Genomic DNA, 13,058 nt, shown 5'->3' with positions numbered 1-13,058 from the left:
CACGCTGCCTCGACAGCTCGACTTTTTGTACGAGGGTTTTTCCTGGAATTTCTATCTGTATTACCGAATGAAGGCCATTCCGTTCCCTTTATGCCTGAATGTCGGCACTGATATAGTGCACATTCCTCGAATCTTTCGCTTGGTCACTCGTCCATCCGCTGGCACCCACAACTATTTCAACCGGTTTATACGGCGCATTTTGTCTGAGCAGGAACAAGCCTACTTTCTGTCTAAATTTCCACAATATCAACCACAGCTTTCCCAGACGATACCTCAGTCATCACAGTTGCTCAACGCGTCGAATGCCAACGATGTAGCGAGATGGTTAGCCGGTCGCTTTGCTGCTAAGGAAGCGGCAAGGAAGGCAGCACCCGGCGGCGCTGCAAGCATTAGTTGGAAAGAAGTTATCGTCAGACACGAGCCCAAGGGGGACGGAAGACCTGAGGTGGTGTATTTAAGGAACGGGGAAGAAGTCGGCCGAATTGGCAAATTATCCATTTCCCACGATGGGGAGTATGTTGTTGCAACGGTCATCGCGGCGTCTCCAAGTGAATGAAAAAACTCCAGGACGACGAAAGCATTGTTTTCCTCAAAGTTAAAACCACCATCGCTCAAGAGGAGGCTGTGTGCATGCACGCCTTTGACACTCCCGCCCTCTCTCGGGTAATAAACTGGGTGCCTGGGCTATGAATGTGATGAATCAAAAAGCAGCCAATCCCTCAAACTCATTATGTCTGGCCAACTCCATGCCAGAATTACGCCGCTCCTGTCTCAATTTCCACATTACGCCGCTACAAAGCAGATATATAGGAATTGGTGTTTTGAAGCTTTCCCTCTTCCGGGACAGTAGGACCTTGAATGTCTTGCGACTTATTTGTTACTGATCGTGGGCCATCCTGTTGTACCGTCGAACATTCCACATGCAACAGCTCGTCGTAATCATTGGACCTTGGACAGGACCTCAGGATTTCCGCGATGCAGGAACGCCATGTGATGCACATCTTGACAAAGGTACCTCGGTACTATGATTACGCCCAATCAGGAGACTTTGGGAGATATATCTGCATTCTTCAGCTCGCATTACACTAAAAGAGGCCCATCAAGGGAATGGCAGCGGAAGTCCAAGTCTTGAGCTTATCAGGAGCCGATAAGCTCGGCGTGGTCGTCTTTAGTGGGTCGGACGGAGGCCCCTGGTCCCTGTAGAGAAGCGCTGTGTTGATCGTTGTGATCACCGGCCGTTGCTGTCAATACAACTGTTTATAATAATGGCGCAAAGAAGATGGACCTGGAATTGTAGAAGTCTTTATATATGGATTATTGACTGTGATCTAACTGAGTCTTGTTTTTCTCCTCTTCACAGAATTTTGAGTTTCTGCAACTGTTATTTCAACCACGAACAACCCCACCACAAAGAGCAGCTAAAGGTGCATGTTTTTTCTGGTAATTAACAGGCTTCTATCGCAAGATTCAAGCCTGTGGAACTTGACATCACCACTAATAGCAGAATCTCAGGAGGAAGTCTTGTCAAGGTTTCATTTGCGGTGACAAGTTGTGTGGTGAGTCGAACCTGCTGGTAATACGCGGTCTTCCCAGGCCCATTCACGCCATCACTGCTCAACAAGCCTTCCTGCTGTTTGTTTTAAATAGGATGCGCTTGTGTTTCTTTTGCATTGGTGGACAGCAACTAAAACATCGTCTAGGTTGGCCATTACATTGTCTACCTTTGCACATTGTTCGACTTACTGATCTTAATATCGGTGTAAGCTTTGGTTCTCTTCTGGGTATATTGACGACACATCAATATGCCTTTCTCTCACCATAGTCATTCCGGGCAGTTCTGCCCCGGCCATGCGAAAGACTTGCTGGAAGAAGTAATTCAAGCAGCAATTCAAAAGGACATGCGTGTATTCTGCCTTACAGAGCATATGCCTCGACATACTGAGGATCTCTACCCGGAAGAAGTGCGTGTGGCCCTATATATGTCGCTTTTGTCGCTTGCCAGATCTCAAACGCTTGAGCTTGCTAGAATATTTCGAAATGTCTAATCGATTTCCAGGTCGGGATAAACACACTTGAAACTATGTTGGAAGTTGAAGCTGCCTACTTTAAAGAGGCCACTCGTCTTCGAGAAAAGTACCAGTCTCAGATCAACCTTCCAATTGGGTTCGAGTGTGACTGGATTCGTCCTTCGTCCTTGGACTTGATTAAACAGTCTTTGGACAAGTACCCCTTCGACTTCTTTATCGGTTCCGTTCATCATGTTCACACCATTCCTATTGATTACGATAGGGATTTCTACATCCGCGCTAGGGAGATATCCGGCGGAACGGATGAAAAGATATTTGGAGACTACTTCGATAGCCAATACAAAATGCTGATGGAATTAAAGCCTCCTGTTGTTGGACATTTTGACCTTATTAGGTTGATGAGTGAGAGCCCGGATAGGAGTTTTAAGCATTGGCCCAATGTCTGGGAAAAGATCTTGAGAAACCTGGACTTTGTTGCTGGATATGGTGGCATTCTGGAACTTAACTCGGCCAGTCTACGGAAAGGGATGGTTGAACCATACCCAAAAGCTGAGATCTGCAAGGTGAGGACGTATGTCAAAATTTTACGCATGAATCGGTTATTTAACCCAATCTCTCCTCTCTTATTATAGGAATTTATAGCAAGAAACGGTCGGTTCTGCCTGTCAGACGACAGCCATGGGGTGCACCATGTGGCACTGAATTATAGCCGAGTCCGTGATTTTCTTGACACTGCTGGTATCACTACCATTCATTATCTCAAGTATGAGCCCGACTCAACGGCTCCGGCTGATGATTTCCGTTTTCCCAATATGAGGATTGGCTCTATAAGCGTGGAGGACCTTAAGAAAGAATCCTTCTGGGAAATAACGGCATAGTGGGAGAGGGGCTAGCCTTAACACCAGGGTGAAAGAGCTGACCTTGAAGGCAGCGAAAATTTCGCCATGTTGTACTGTGTACACTATTTTGTATCCAAACAAATAGTCTACCAAGATAGAAACAGAATGAATACGCTTATTCTATTCTGAACATTCCATTCTTTAGTTCTGGCGCCTCGAAAGCCAGAAGTTATCGCGGTCATTTTATGGTCTATCGTAGGAATCCTGGCCAGCTAGATTATGGCCACAGCGCAAGAATTAATTCCACGGACGGATTGTTTTGGCCGCCGCAACGTCAGAAATGTCAAGCTCTTCCACTTTGTGTTAAAATCGGTGAAGAGGTTCTGAACATAGTCCATTGCCTCTTTGGTTCCCTTTCCCGTTATTGTCCAGGCTCCTCCTTTTCAAGATGAATGCCGCAAGGGGAGCAAAACTCCCGACCTTTTTCCAACGAGCATCGAAGCCCCTACGAATAAAAGGCGTGAGCCTCTTCCATATATTCTATTCCCCAGAGAATCTTATTCCTTACATTGCCGCCCGCTACCTTAACGACTTTGATCACCCAATTCGTCCGAAGGTCGTCCATATGTATCAAACCCGCGAACGCGGTATACTGTGGTGGACAGTGGTGGATGGATACCTCGTGTCTTCGCTGAAGCCAGTCGTTCGATCCTGGTGCGCGAGACGCGTTAGAACGGCCTTTGAAGCTGTGCTGAAGGAACGCGGCTATAATACGGAAGGAAAGAAGCTCATTCGCGATAGCCAGGGCCATGTGACAGGGGCGGAGAAAGCGTTGAAGGGAACGATGGAGATTCGCATGGTTGAGCCGGTCATGAAGGCGGGCTACGAAAAGATTGTGGAGCAAGCCAGGCTTCTTGTCGACCATTTGGAAAACAAGCAAGTATGGGAAGGAAAAAGGAATCAGCAACAAGCACAGACGCGACAGACGCGGGGACCAGAGCAAAAAACACGAGGGAAACGACCCTCGAATATGCATTGGCGGAAAACGTGATGTGCTTCGCGGGGATAATATATACGTGATTTACACTGCCTCTTTAGCGAATGGATTCCAAAGGATCGTGTTTACATCCAGGAATCACCCGATATGTGGCATCTATGGAGAGGATCTCATCCATCGTCTACCAGGACCCTGTGGAAACTTACAAGGCGCCCAGTGTCTGTCCCGAGGAGGGCATCTTTATACTTGAGAATTGCCTTCAAACCCTTTGTGTCGACAACCTAAGCCATTGTAGGAGGTCTATGGCAAATTATTGATTCCTAGGATTCCTCGGGAGGTTAAAACGTGTGTCTCTGTTCACATTAGCGGTACCGATATTCAATCCACCGATCGATTGTCGAGGAATCAAGGCCTTTCATATCAAATGCTAAAGCTCAGCAAGTCCTTTTCAATATTAAATTGTGTCCCATATGTCGACACTGACTGTCCACCTTCAACCCTTGGTTCAATCACCTTCCTCTGTCCCAGAGATGCTATTAAATCAGGCTCAGCATGGTTGCCGGATATCATTACATCATTGTCTTGATGTAATCCAACTGCTTTTGTCGCATCCTTGTCACGTTTGAGGACATAGTGTTCAACCGAAACTAAATCCTCTCACCTCCGGCATCCAGGTGACTTTATGACTCTTCACAGTATGAGGAGTATGTGTGGTTCAGCCATCACTCTTGATTTCACTTTGCTTTTGCTTTTGTGCCTACTTCGCATTTACCTCTCTATAATTCCTTGATTTATATGACAAATCCTTCCGTATAGACCATGCTCTCTGGATTTCTGAGGTTTTCACTCTTTGGAATTCATTCCCTCACCGCTTGGTAGCCAAGGACGAAAATTGCTCCCCGTATCGACCCTTTACTTCTGTATCCCACATATGCTCTCTCTGTGTAACATACCAGAATACCTCCCTTTCACCATCGTCCCGGGACCCGTTTCTATAGCCTATCAATTTTTATACTCTAAGGACTTACCAATTGGAGACCATTTTATCAACTCGTTGCCTCAATTCAACGGAAAAATTCAATATTACTCTATTTTGTTCATTTCAAAAAGTTCCGTGAGCCTTCGAATATCCTATGTTCACATAAAGATAGTACATCGCAACTAAAAAGTGCTGTTGAAGATTTTATCGCATGACAATACTTCGTGCATCGCGACAGTATAGGATTCCGACGATGTCCTGAAAGCTGGAACGATCCATCGGAAGTACGGTGACTGATGTTATCTTCTAGAAGTACCCCAAGATTATGACCACTTGAAAGGTGAATCAAGTGCCTCATGGATTATCGTCGACAGGTCTTCTGGATATCAGAACCGGTGTAGGAAGTTTCTGAATAACTAGACAACTACGCGGGTATAGCCCAACCTGCTGAGAGCCTCCCCATATACACCTATCAGCTTTCCAAGTTAAGAACTCTCCACGCAAAGATGTGAAAAGTTGCAAGCGAGCGTTATGGGCTGCTGCTCTGTCTTAGTCTTTACCAACTCGACGAATCGACTTTTGATATGCCTTAATTCCTTAGACGTCCATAGAAAGATGCGCGATAGCAGTTACCTGTGAAATGATCAACTGTCCACTTGTTCCGATTTGTTGAGATTCTACCCATCCTGCGGGGAATATGCCTTACCGGGCGATTAAGTACATTTTGAACATATCGCTGTGAGCATGCCCTGAGCAAGAGCAGTGCACTTAACCAAGGGCTCCCCAACCTTTACAGATGAACAGAAAGGAGTTTGCATCCAAGTCCTCTCAGACATACATACAAGAATTTTGCATGGTGATAGAAATGAAGAGCTGCACATTGTTCTAGTCCCTGCTGGCTAAGGTTTGGTGGGGGGAAAATCCTCCAGAGACATGTCGAAAATCATTCCAAGAATAAGAACCATCAAGGTGGCCGTCAACACCCGTGATTGTGCGTGGATCCTCCCAAAATCCTGACGACATGATAATTTGGAACTTTAGTTTTATAAGTTGCGCATTCAAGGCATGCCAAAAAAACACCAATCTACGCTGTTTACAGGCGCAGGTGTCTATCCAAAATCTCAATTCACATTGACATCAACTATGTACATGAAAATATCAAATGGATTCTGGGCTCCGATCTGGCTCAATCATGACAGATTATTTTCCGGCACGGAACTGTCTCCACATAGAGCTCATACGAGTACCCTGGCCTCTGGTGAATTGGTTCATGCAGGAGCTGCGCGCTTTACGTTAGCCCTTATTCAAATAAAATCACTTCGGAGGGGGTCAATTCGGTGAGAAGGCATGAGGCCACTTACTCAACAGAGTAGTCCATGTAGTTGTGGATTGGGTCAACACCACCACCGGGGCACGAATCACGGCCAACAGGGCAGCCGGAGCTTGGGCTGCGCTGGGGTGGGGTGTCGCTGACGTAGTCACCCTGTCCAGAGCAGCCACCTTGGAAGGTGTGGAAGAGACCTGACGGGAGTTAACAGGACATGATAAGCATGGAGTTTAAATATATTTTAAAAACAGTTAGAAGAGTTCTGGATGGCGGACTTACCCATCCAGTGGCCAACCTCGTGGGTGGCTGTTTTGCCCAGGTCGTAAGGGGCTCCGCTGCCACCGGGCACACTAGAGGACAGAACAGAGCATCCATCACGGATGAAGGTGGTCGAGCCGGGAGCGGCATTGGTGGGGAAGTAGCAATACTATATTGAATTAGCGTTTGCAAGAGAATGTGTGGTAGTACACTTTTGCTCCAGGGTATTCGTACCCCCAACGCTCCACCAAGGTCCTTCAAGAAGTAAACATTAAGAGCAGCGTAGCCTCCTTTGCGGAGAGAGCGCTTCATGGCAATCTCATTTCCGTCTGAAGCCCAGCTTGGATTGATCGTTCTGGTCGTTTCTCGCAAGTTGAAATGAACTCCGTGAGGGGCATAGTCCTCATTCATGACCCGGATTTGGTCGGACAACATTTGATCCTTTTTGTTTCGTTAGCAGATCATATCCCGTTTTGAGTCTAACCGGCTCTAGGGCTGTCATCTTACGCTGATGTAACCATCACGCTCTGATCTACTCGAAGCGACGACATGGAAATAAGTCTCGACCTCAATAGGGGCCTGCAAATCGGCGAACGCTCCGCTTTCTTCCAGAGCAGCGACTTTTTCTGACGCTTCAAAGAATTCTGGAGGTGGTACAGAGCCACAAGTTCGACGCCCAGCGTTGGGGGCGGCAGCGGCCAGGGAGCCAAAGGCCAGGGCCAACACAGGAACGGAGACACGCATAACGAAAATCTTGGGACGAACAGAGATAAGGCTAGATCTGGTGAAGAGCCGATGTTTCAAACCGAGAACAATAAGTCGATGGCTCAGGGTCCTGGGAGTTCGGCTTTTATATACCACTTTTCCACCCCGGGATTGGGAGCACGGCTTCGACCGGATTCTAGGTGGCGTTCAACCAAATACAATTGCACACAAATTGCTATCTGAGCCCTTGCCTTGCCCGGGAATTTTCATTTTTGCCCTTCCGCCGCAGCGTAACATCGGGGTCGTGGGAACATGACCCAATGGGGCGCTTCTATTGAGATTGAAGAAACTCTTCCGGTGACAGCATGATGCCGCTTCTATGCAGTAAACAGCATGACAACCCGAATCTAGTCTCTCATCGCGAGGAATTTACCGGCCAAGAATCGGCCATAGCAAAATTATACGGATGTCCCGGGCGCATAGTGGAATCATACTTACCAGGGATCCTTCCGCTTCTCGTGGACGAATCGATTCCTGTTTGAAATTACCAAGCCCAGAGAAATGTCGACTGGTAGCGGAAAATTCTCTTCACGTGGGCCTTTCACTAAGGATATAAAAGTGCTTCCCGAGGTCGAGCGAATGTGCTCTCTGAAGAGAGTTCTGGAAGTGTCTCTCCCACGGGGAGATGGGAGACACGGTGGGATCAGCATGATGTGGGTACTTCCCCAGCCGATCTCCAGGGCCCGCTAGCATCTGGAGAAGTGACAATGACGGGGTATGGTGGTATCGACGGTGGTCCATTTGACAGGAAGGTTTGGTCTCTTGCGCAGTGCCAAATGCGGAGGTGGTGAGTATGACATCGTCACAATCTAGAGTCTCGTGAGAAAAATCGGACATTTCGACATTGAAGAAAGTACTCACATCTGTACATCTTCGCTTCTACGATCTAAGATCTATCCTCACTCGGTGAGAGTCGATCTTGGTTGTGTCGGCATCCCTGCCCGTTCGGGCGTCCGCAACATAGTGATCGGCGTTTCTGACCATGTCACCCTGAGCCGGGAACAGCCATGGGGAAACGCCTCTTGGCAACAACCAAAAGGAAAGCGGTGTTTTAGCAGGATTCCCGGAGGTGAACCTAAATCGTACGGAACGAGCGACGAACCCGGGTAAGATCATCTCCCGTCCTCGACATGAAGAAGGCGACCGGAGCGTTGGAGAGATGACAGGATCGCCACTTTCTGCGCACCTCAGCCCGCACCTCAGCCCTTGCAAACAGAACATGCTGCTTTATCAGAGGTACACATCCATTCCAACAAGGTCAACTGTTAATTCTCAATTTTAGGATTCATCTCCCATGTTCTAGTCCCAAACAAACTACCACCTGGTCCGAAGCTTTCGGGGTCATTTAAGACCACCGGATCCACTTGTCAAAGATTAGCTGACAGTCAGTCTTCAAGCAATAAAATGGTCAGCTTGACTTTGTGTTAGGCCTTTTATCAGAATGTACTCCGTAGTTGTAAAAACCGGCGGTGTATGGAGTAGGTTGAAGGATCCGGGGCCTACACCCAAGGAGGGGTGTCATGGAATTGGGTTGTATTCGGGTGAGTTCCTATCCATCTAGAACGCGTGATGTTGAAATGAGATGCTAGTCACGGAGTATTAGTTTGATTTTGTTTCTTTCCCAGCATTACGATTTTATCCCATATAAGATACGATCGATGCCGTTGATAGAGAACGTTTGCTGAGATGGATTTGATGGCGCATGCAGTAGGTCGAGTAGAGGTCTCTGATACCAGTACTGCGGAACCGCTATAAAAGTGTGTGCTCTCATCATCACTGCATACTGATGTTGAAAACGTGGGGCAGCAGTTACGTACTGCCATGATATCCAGATTAGGAGGCCAAAAACTTAGTAGTACCGGGGATCAGCTTCACTCAATTTCTTGGGTATGATGGCAGCAGCACGCTCCGTAGGTAGCCAGTAAAGGGATTAGCCAATGATAGAGGAATTTTGGTCGTTCAGACTGCACCTATTTAGTACTCCATATGTCCGAATCGACAGGCCAATGTTTCTCACCTATCCATCTTCATTCCAGAGAAGAGTTCTACTCCGGATATAATTGGGCAACTTCATAGTTAACAACAGGATCGAACCAGCCTTTAGCAAATGTTTGCATCTTCGCCGAAGTCCGGAGTACAATTGGAGTTTTTTGAGTCCTCTTTTATGATCCACACAAAAGAGCTAGGAAGGTTGTCGCCTTGTTTGGTCCTGTACTCCGTATGGAGTACTCCGTACAAGGAGTTGGTAAAGTTTGACAGCTCACAAGGATCCATCCCATCAGTGGGCTGATCGACGGGAATCGACGCGAAACAATCCCCCGTGTTGCTCTCTCAGCGCAGATCGACTCGGCTGCAAAATCCGACCGGAAATTGCCCAACAGCTGGCTATGTCACGTGATACACGGCATTCACCTCTGCATAAATGTTTCGATCCCATCCAACTCCTTTTCTGTCAGCAACTGAAATCGATCTTCAAGATCACCAGCCGCAAATAATCTTCTATCAGCTCTGGCTCAAAAAATCATATCAAATGCCCAACTCCTCCTTGCGACATACTTAACCAAGATATCCCAGATTCCCAGTTCTATTTCACATGCTCCAAGAGCCTGTTCTTTTCTGTCGTCATTCCATGCTGGATAACCGTCTCTTCTTTTTCTTGAAATGTTTCAAACAAAGTTTTCGAGCACTTTTCATAGTTTCGAGTCCAATCATCAAGCCTGTCGGGCCAGTATCCAGGAAGTTCCAGTAATAGTCAGAGCAGAGGGCTTCTAGCAAACTTTGCTGGTGCAACATATGTGAACTTCCAGTCAATCGTTCCTGCGACCTTGAGTTCGGTGTTAGCAAAAACACTTGGGGCGAAAGTCATCAGGGAATAATTTAAAAAGGGCCATCATCATACTTTTCAGAGACGGCATCATTGGGCAAGCTTGCGGAATAGACATCGAGCAATATAGTTCTGTCTGCAGTCCTCCACTGAACTGTTAGCATCATTCCTTTGGCTAATCAAGTGATTCATGTGCATCTCAGCCAGCGCAAGGAAGTATGAAGAGGCCGTTTTAAAGGTAGTTTGACGTAATAGATTCAACGGCATATTTCCCATCTAGACGATTTTGGTGCGTCTAGGCGGCCTAGAACATTGAGTGCGTCAACAAGATCATGGTCATATGTTTTGTCAGATAATTACTTTTTTTTTTTTTTTTTTTTTTTTCATTCCTAGCTGGGTACAAGCCATGCTGATGCCACTCAAATGTTGATATATCTTTTTGCTCATAGGCTAGCATTTGACTGATGTGTGGATAGAATGGGGTGAAATGTTGGTCTGGTTGCCAGTATTTCTGAGCCCAGATTGCCTTCTTCATTTGCTGGACACTGGTGCAATCAATGCGTATGATTCTAGAAATATCATTACTCAGTTTGAGAAGCATATTATGGGAGGAGATTGTCAACTGCACAGAAGTTTGCATTACCTCAAGAAGATGTAAGGCAACTGAGGTGCTGAACACACATGGACTGCTCAGCCACTTGTAGCAATCTTTCTCAGTGCCTCGTTATCTGCCTGTTTGTGCTTTGTCCTCGGGGTTCATCATTTGTGCTGAAGTATCCTTTGCTTTTTTTTTTTCTTCCTTTCTTGGAATTGATCAACTTGTGGGGTTTCTGACTTCTCAACTCCGTATGTATTATTTGCTCTGAAGCGAAGTGGCTTTGGCATCCATCTATTCCCTAAAGCCATCTTTGGTTTCATTGCCCTTTGAAATTAGGACTTATAAACTTCATAAATTTATTAAGAGCAGTTACCCATCCTGGAATGATCCATGATTTGTTGCTAGAAGCACATTGAAACACAGGTGGCTGTGGGGGAATATGCCTTTTTTGTGTCTGTTTGACTGCAAGACTACCTTGATCGAGCTTCAATGACCATGATCTATCTATTTAGCCCTACGGCATTCAGGGCTCTCTTTTTATCAAAAGTGGAAACAACCAAGACAGCTGCTATGAAATTATCCAACATATCAACTAGAAGACTGGACCCAAATAATGGCGGCTTGGAGAAAGGACCCGGCCACAAACAGCAAATGGACTCTCTCAGAGGCATAAATGTCAGACTGATAAGTTGAATCCTGCGCGGTAACCTCAGCATCCACAACGTGTTGATCACAGCTCGATTCCCACCAATTTTCAAGAAATTGGTTCAACTTTTCTTAACACTTCTTTGATGCTTTATTGTATAGCTTCAATCGCTCATCCGTCAAATTTTTACAATCTTAGTCCTCCATTATAAAAAGATACCACTTTCAGCAGTTGACGCCCGGAAAGATAGCTTACCACTGGTTGTCGAAACCTGCTCGGTAACAAAGGATCACCCCATGGCTTTCCGCAGCTAGGTAAGATTATACGTCAACTTGGAAAAGGCTTCGCCGTTTCCGTTTAATGGCATGGCTATGAGTGGCTTTCGGCCTTGAGCTGGTTAATGGTCTTTTCCGCACCAGCCGCGCTTTGTCGAAGTCGATCAGCATTGGTCGGGATAGCTCTGAATTCCAGGTGACATTGGCAGGACGAACATCCCCATGGACCACACCATACCGACCCAACTCCTTTTGCAGTCTTCTCGCCTCCTGATGAAAGTCACAATGCTGCGAATAATCTAAGCTGTCTCCAGCCCAGGAGAGGAGCAGATAGTGGACAATCCGATCCAAACCATCTGTGATGAATGGCTCTTTTAGGTTAACACTCCCCAGGCAGACCGGAATCAAACTACCTTGAAGCTTGCTGAGGTATTCATACACTTTAGCCTCATGTTGGAGATGATGGATCAACCCTTCGATCGTTCCTTTCCCCACGAAAGTATAGCCGTATTTGGCCAGTGTCATCTTAAAGAGAATACCGTAGGCCCCAAAGAACTTCAAAGGTCTGCATCCATTATCTCGGTCGTTGTTAAGCTGAGCTTCAAGTAGTGCAGCAACTCTCGCTGTAAGAATCGGATGATTGTCATCCTGGCTCATTGTTCGGTGAAGAGTGATGTTGGGACATGCTTGATCTAAAGCAGCCCTATTGGCCAAACCAGCAAGGCACTTTTGTGTGCAGTATTGACGTTCTGGCTCCCGATTACGTCTGCGCTCCTCCTGCGACTGCTGCTGTCGTTTTGCTGCAGGGGGTCGAGGTGGAGATATAACCACTGCGAATCGTTTGGATCCCCATTTGCTCATTGCATTACGGTTGCTGGGATCGTCCCCCTCAGAGCTATCCGAGGGTGAATCTTCGGCCGTGTCATCCGAGTCCGCACAGCGACCTTGCAGTCGACGTGATCGACGAGATTGTTCCTGTTGGATAGGACTGGAAAGCGGGCTTGATGGGACAAAGCTCGACCCAGATGGCGTTCGGCTTCTCTCCTCAGCTGGCATCTTCGCCAAGATGTACTCTACATCAATAGCCCATGTGTGAAGAATGGAAAATGCATGAGATCGCCACTCTTGGTCCCTTTTCTGTGAACCCAAGGCCAGGAGACATAGCGAAAGGAGCGATGATACTGCTGTGTTAGGGGATGCTGAGCTTCGATGTCACGAACAGGTTCAGAGAGGTGGTAATATAGTGTAGTTGGGTCATCTTCTTTGATGTGAAGGAAAGTAAAAACTTCACCAGTAGTCAAATACCCATATTCAACCCCTTCTTTAATCATGTAGTCAAATGCCTGAGTGATGGCAGCACCAGTGATCTGCTTTGCTTTGTAAATGAGTTTTTCCTCTTGATCAGTGGGGATCAGGTGAGCCTGCACAACATCTTCCCAGAAGTTTGAGGGTTGCAGTCCCGCCCGTAAATTTGCAGGCAGAAGTTTATGACCAGCTTTGTATTCAATGATGAACAGCAAAGT

General features: G+C 46.8%; 6 protein-coding genes across 6 annotated transcripts; 3 read left to right on the top strand and 3 right to left on the bottom strand.

Moving 5' to 3' along the window:
* Positions 1-30: 30 nt before the first annotated feature.
* D8B26_004738 (uncharacterized protein) lies at positions 31-1,337 on the top strand. Its single transcript, XM_003070496.2, has one exon. The coding sequence runs from the start codon at positions 68-70 to the stop codon at positions 554-556; it is 489 nt and encodes a 162-aa protein (XP_003070542.1). The 5' UTR covers positions 31-67; the 3' UTR covers positions 557-1,337.
* Positions 1,338-2,023: 686 nt separating this feature from the next.
* On the top strand, positions 2,024-3,011 carry HIS2 (histidinolphosphatase). The gene is made up of 2 exons (XM_003070495.2): positions 2,024-2,590; positions 2,660-3,011. The coding sequence occupies exons 1-2, from the start codon at positions 2,081-2,083 to the stop codon at positions 2,903-2,905; spliced, it is 756 nt and encodes a 251-aa protein (XP_003070541.2). The 5' UTR covers positions 2,024-2,080; the 3' UTR covers positions 2,906-3,011.
* Positions 3,012-3,255: 244 nt separating this feature from the next.
* Positions 3,256-4,509, top strand: D8B26_004736 (uncharacterized protein). The gene has a single exon (XM_003070494.2). It carries the CDS (start codon positions 3,315-3,317, stop codon positions 3,915-3,917), a length of 603 nt encoding a protein of 200 aa, XP_003070540.1. The 5' UTR covers positions 3,256-3,314; the 3' UTR covers positions 3,918-4,509.
* A 1,533-nt stretch (positions 4,510-6,042) lies between these two features.
* MEP1 (low affinity high capacity ammonium permease) lies at positions 6,043-7,507 on the bottom strand (the record flags this gene model as incomplete). Its single annotated transcript, XM_003070493.2, has 5 exons — positions 6,935-7,507; positions 6,662-6,868; positions 6,449-6,596; positions 6,204-6,363; positions 6,043-6,121 (listed from the first exon to the last, which is right to left on the bottom strand). Exons 1-5 carry the CDS (start codon positions 7,169-7,171, stop codon positions 6,043-6,045), a joined length of 831 nt encoding a protein of 276 aa, XP_003070539.1. The 5' UTR covers positions 7,172-7,507.
* A 2,813-nt stretch (positions 7,508-10,320) lies between these two features.
* D8B26_004734 (uncharacterized protein) lies at positions 10,321-10,656 on the bottom strand (the record flags this gene model as incomplete). The annotated part of the gene is made up of 1 exon (XM_066124580.1): positions 10,321-10,656. The coding sequence occupies one exon, from the start codon at positions 10,654-10,656 to the stop codon at positions 10,321-10,323; it is 336 nt and encodes a 111-aa protein (XP_065980661.1).
* A 924-nt stretch (positions 10,657-11,580) lies between these two features.
* On the bottom strand, positions 11,581-12,591 carry D8B26_004733 (uncharacterized protein; the record flags this gene model as incomplete). Its single annotated transcript, XM_003070492.2, has 1 exon — positions 11,581-12,591. One exon carries the CDS (start codon positions 12,589-12,591, stop codon positions 11,581-11,583), a length of 1,011 nt encoding a protein of 336 aa, XP_003070538.2.
* Between the last annotated feature and the right edge of the window lie 467 nt (positions 12,592-13,058).

This window comes from Coccidioides posadasii, chromosome 2 (assembly GCF_018416015.2).
Source record: "Coccidioides posadasii str. Silveira chromosome 2, complete sequence".
Taxonomy (NCBI): Eukaryota; Fungi; Ascomycota; class Eurotiomycetes; order Onygenales; family Onygenaceae; genus Coccidioides; species Coccidioides posadasii.
Note: the sequence above shows the minus strand (reverse complement) of the source record. Positions and strands in the feature narration are given on the sequence as shown.

Excerpts from the sequence above, each read along its gene's own strand:
- D8B26_004738 (XM_003070496.2), top strand. The coding sequence starts at position 68 with ATGAAGGCCATTCCGTTCCCTTTATGCCTGAATGTCGGCACTGATATA.
- HIS2 (XM_003070495.2), top strand. The coding sequence starts at position 2,081 with ATGTTGGAAGTTGAAGCTGCCTACTTTAAAGAGGCCACTCGTCTTCGA. Across the intron at positions 2,591-2,659 it reads CAAAAGCTGAGATCTGCAAG|GAATTTATAGCAAGAAACGG; the intron begins GTGAGGACGTAT and ends CTCTTATTATAG.
- D8B26_004736 (XM_003070494.2), top strand. The coding sequence starts at position 3,315 with ATGAATGCCGCAAGGGGAGCAAAACTCCCGACCTTTTTCCAACGAGCA.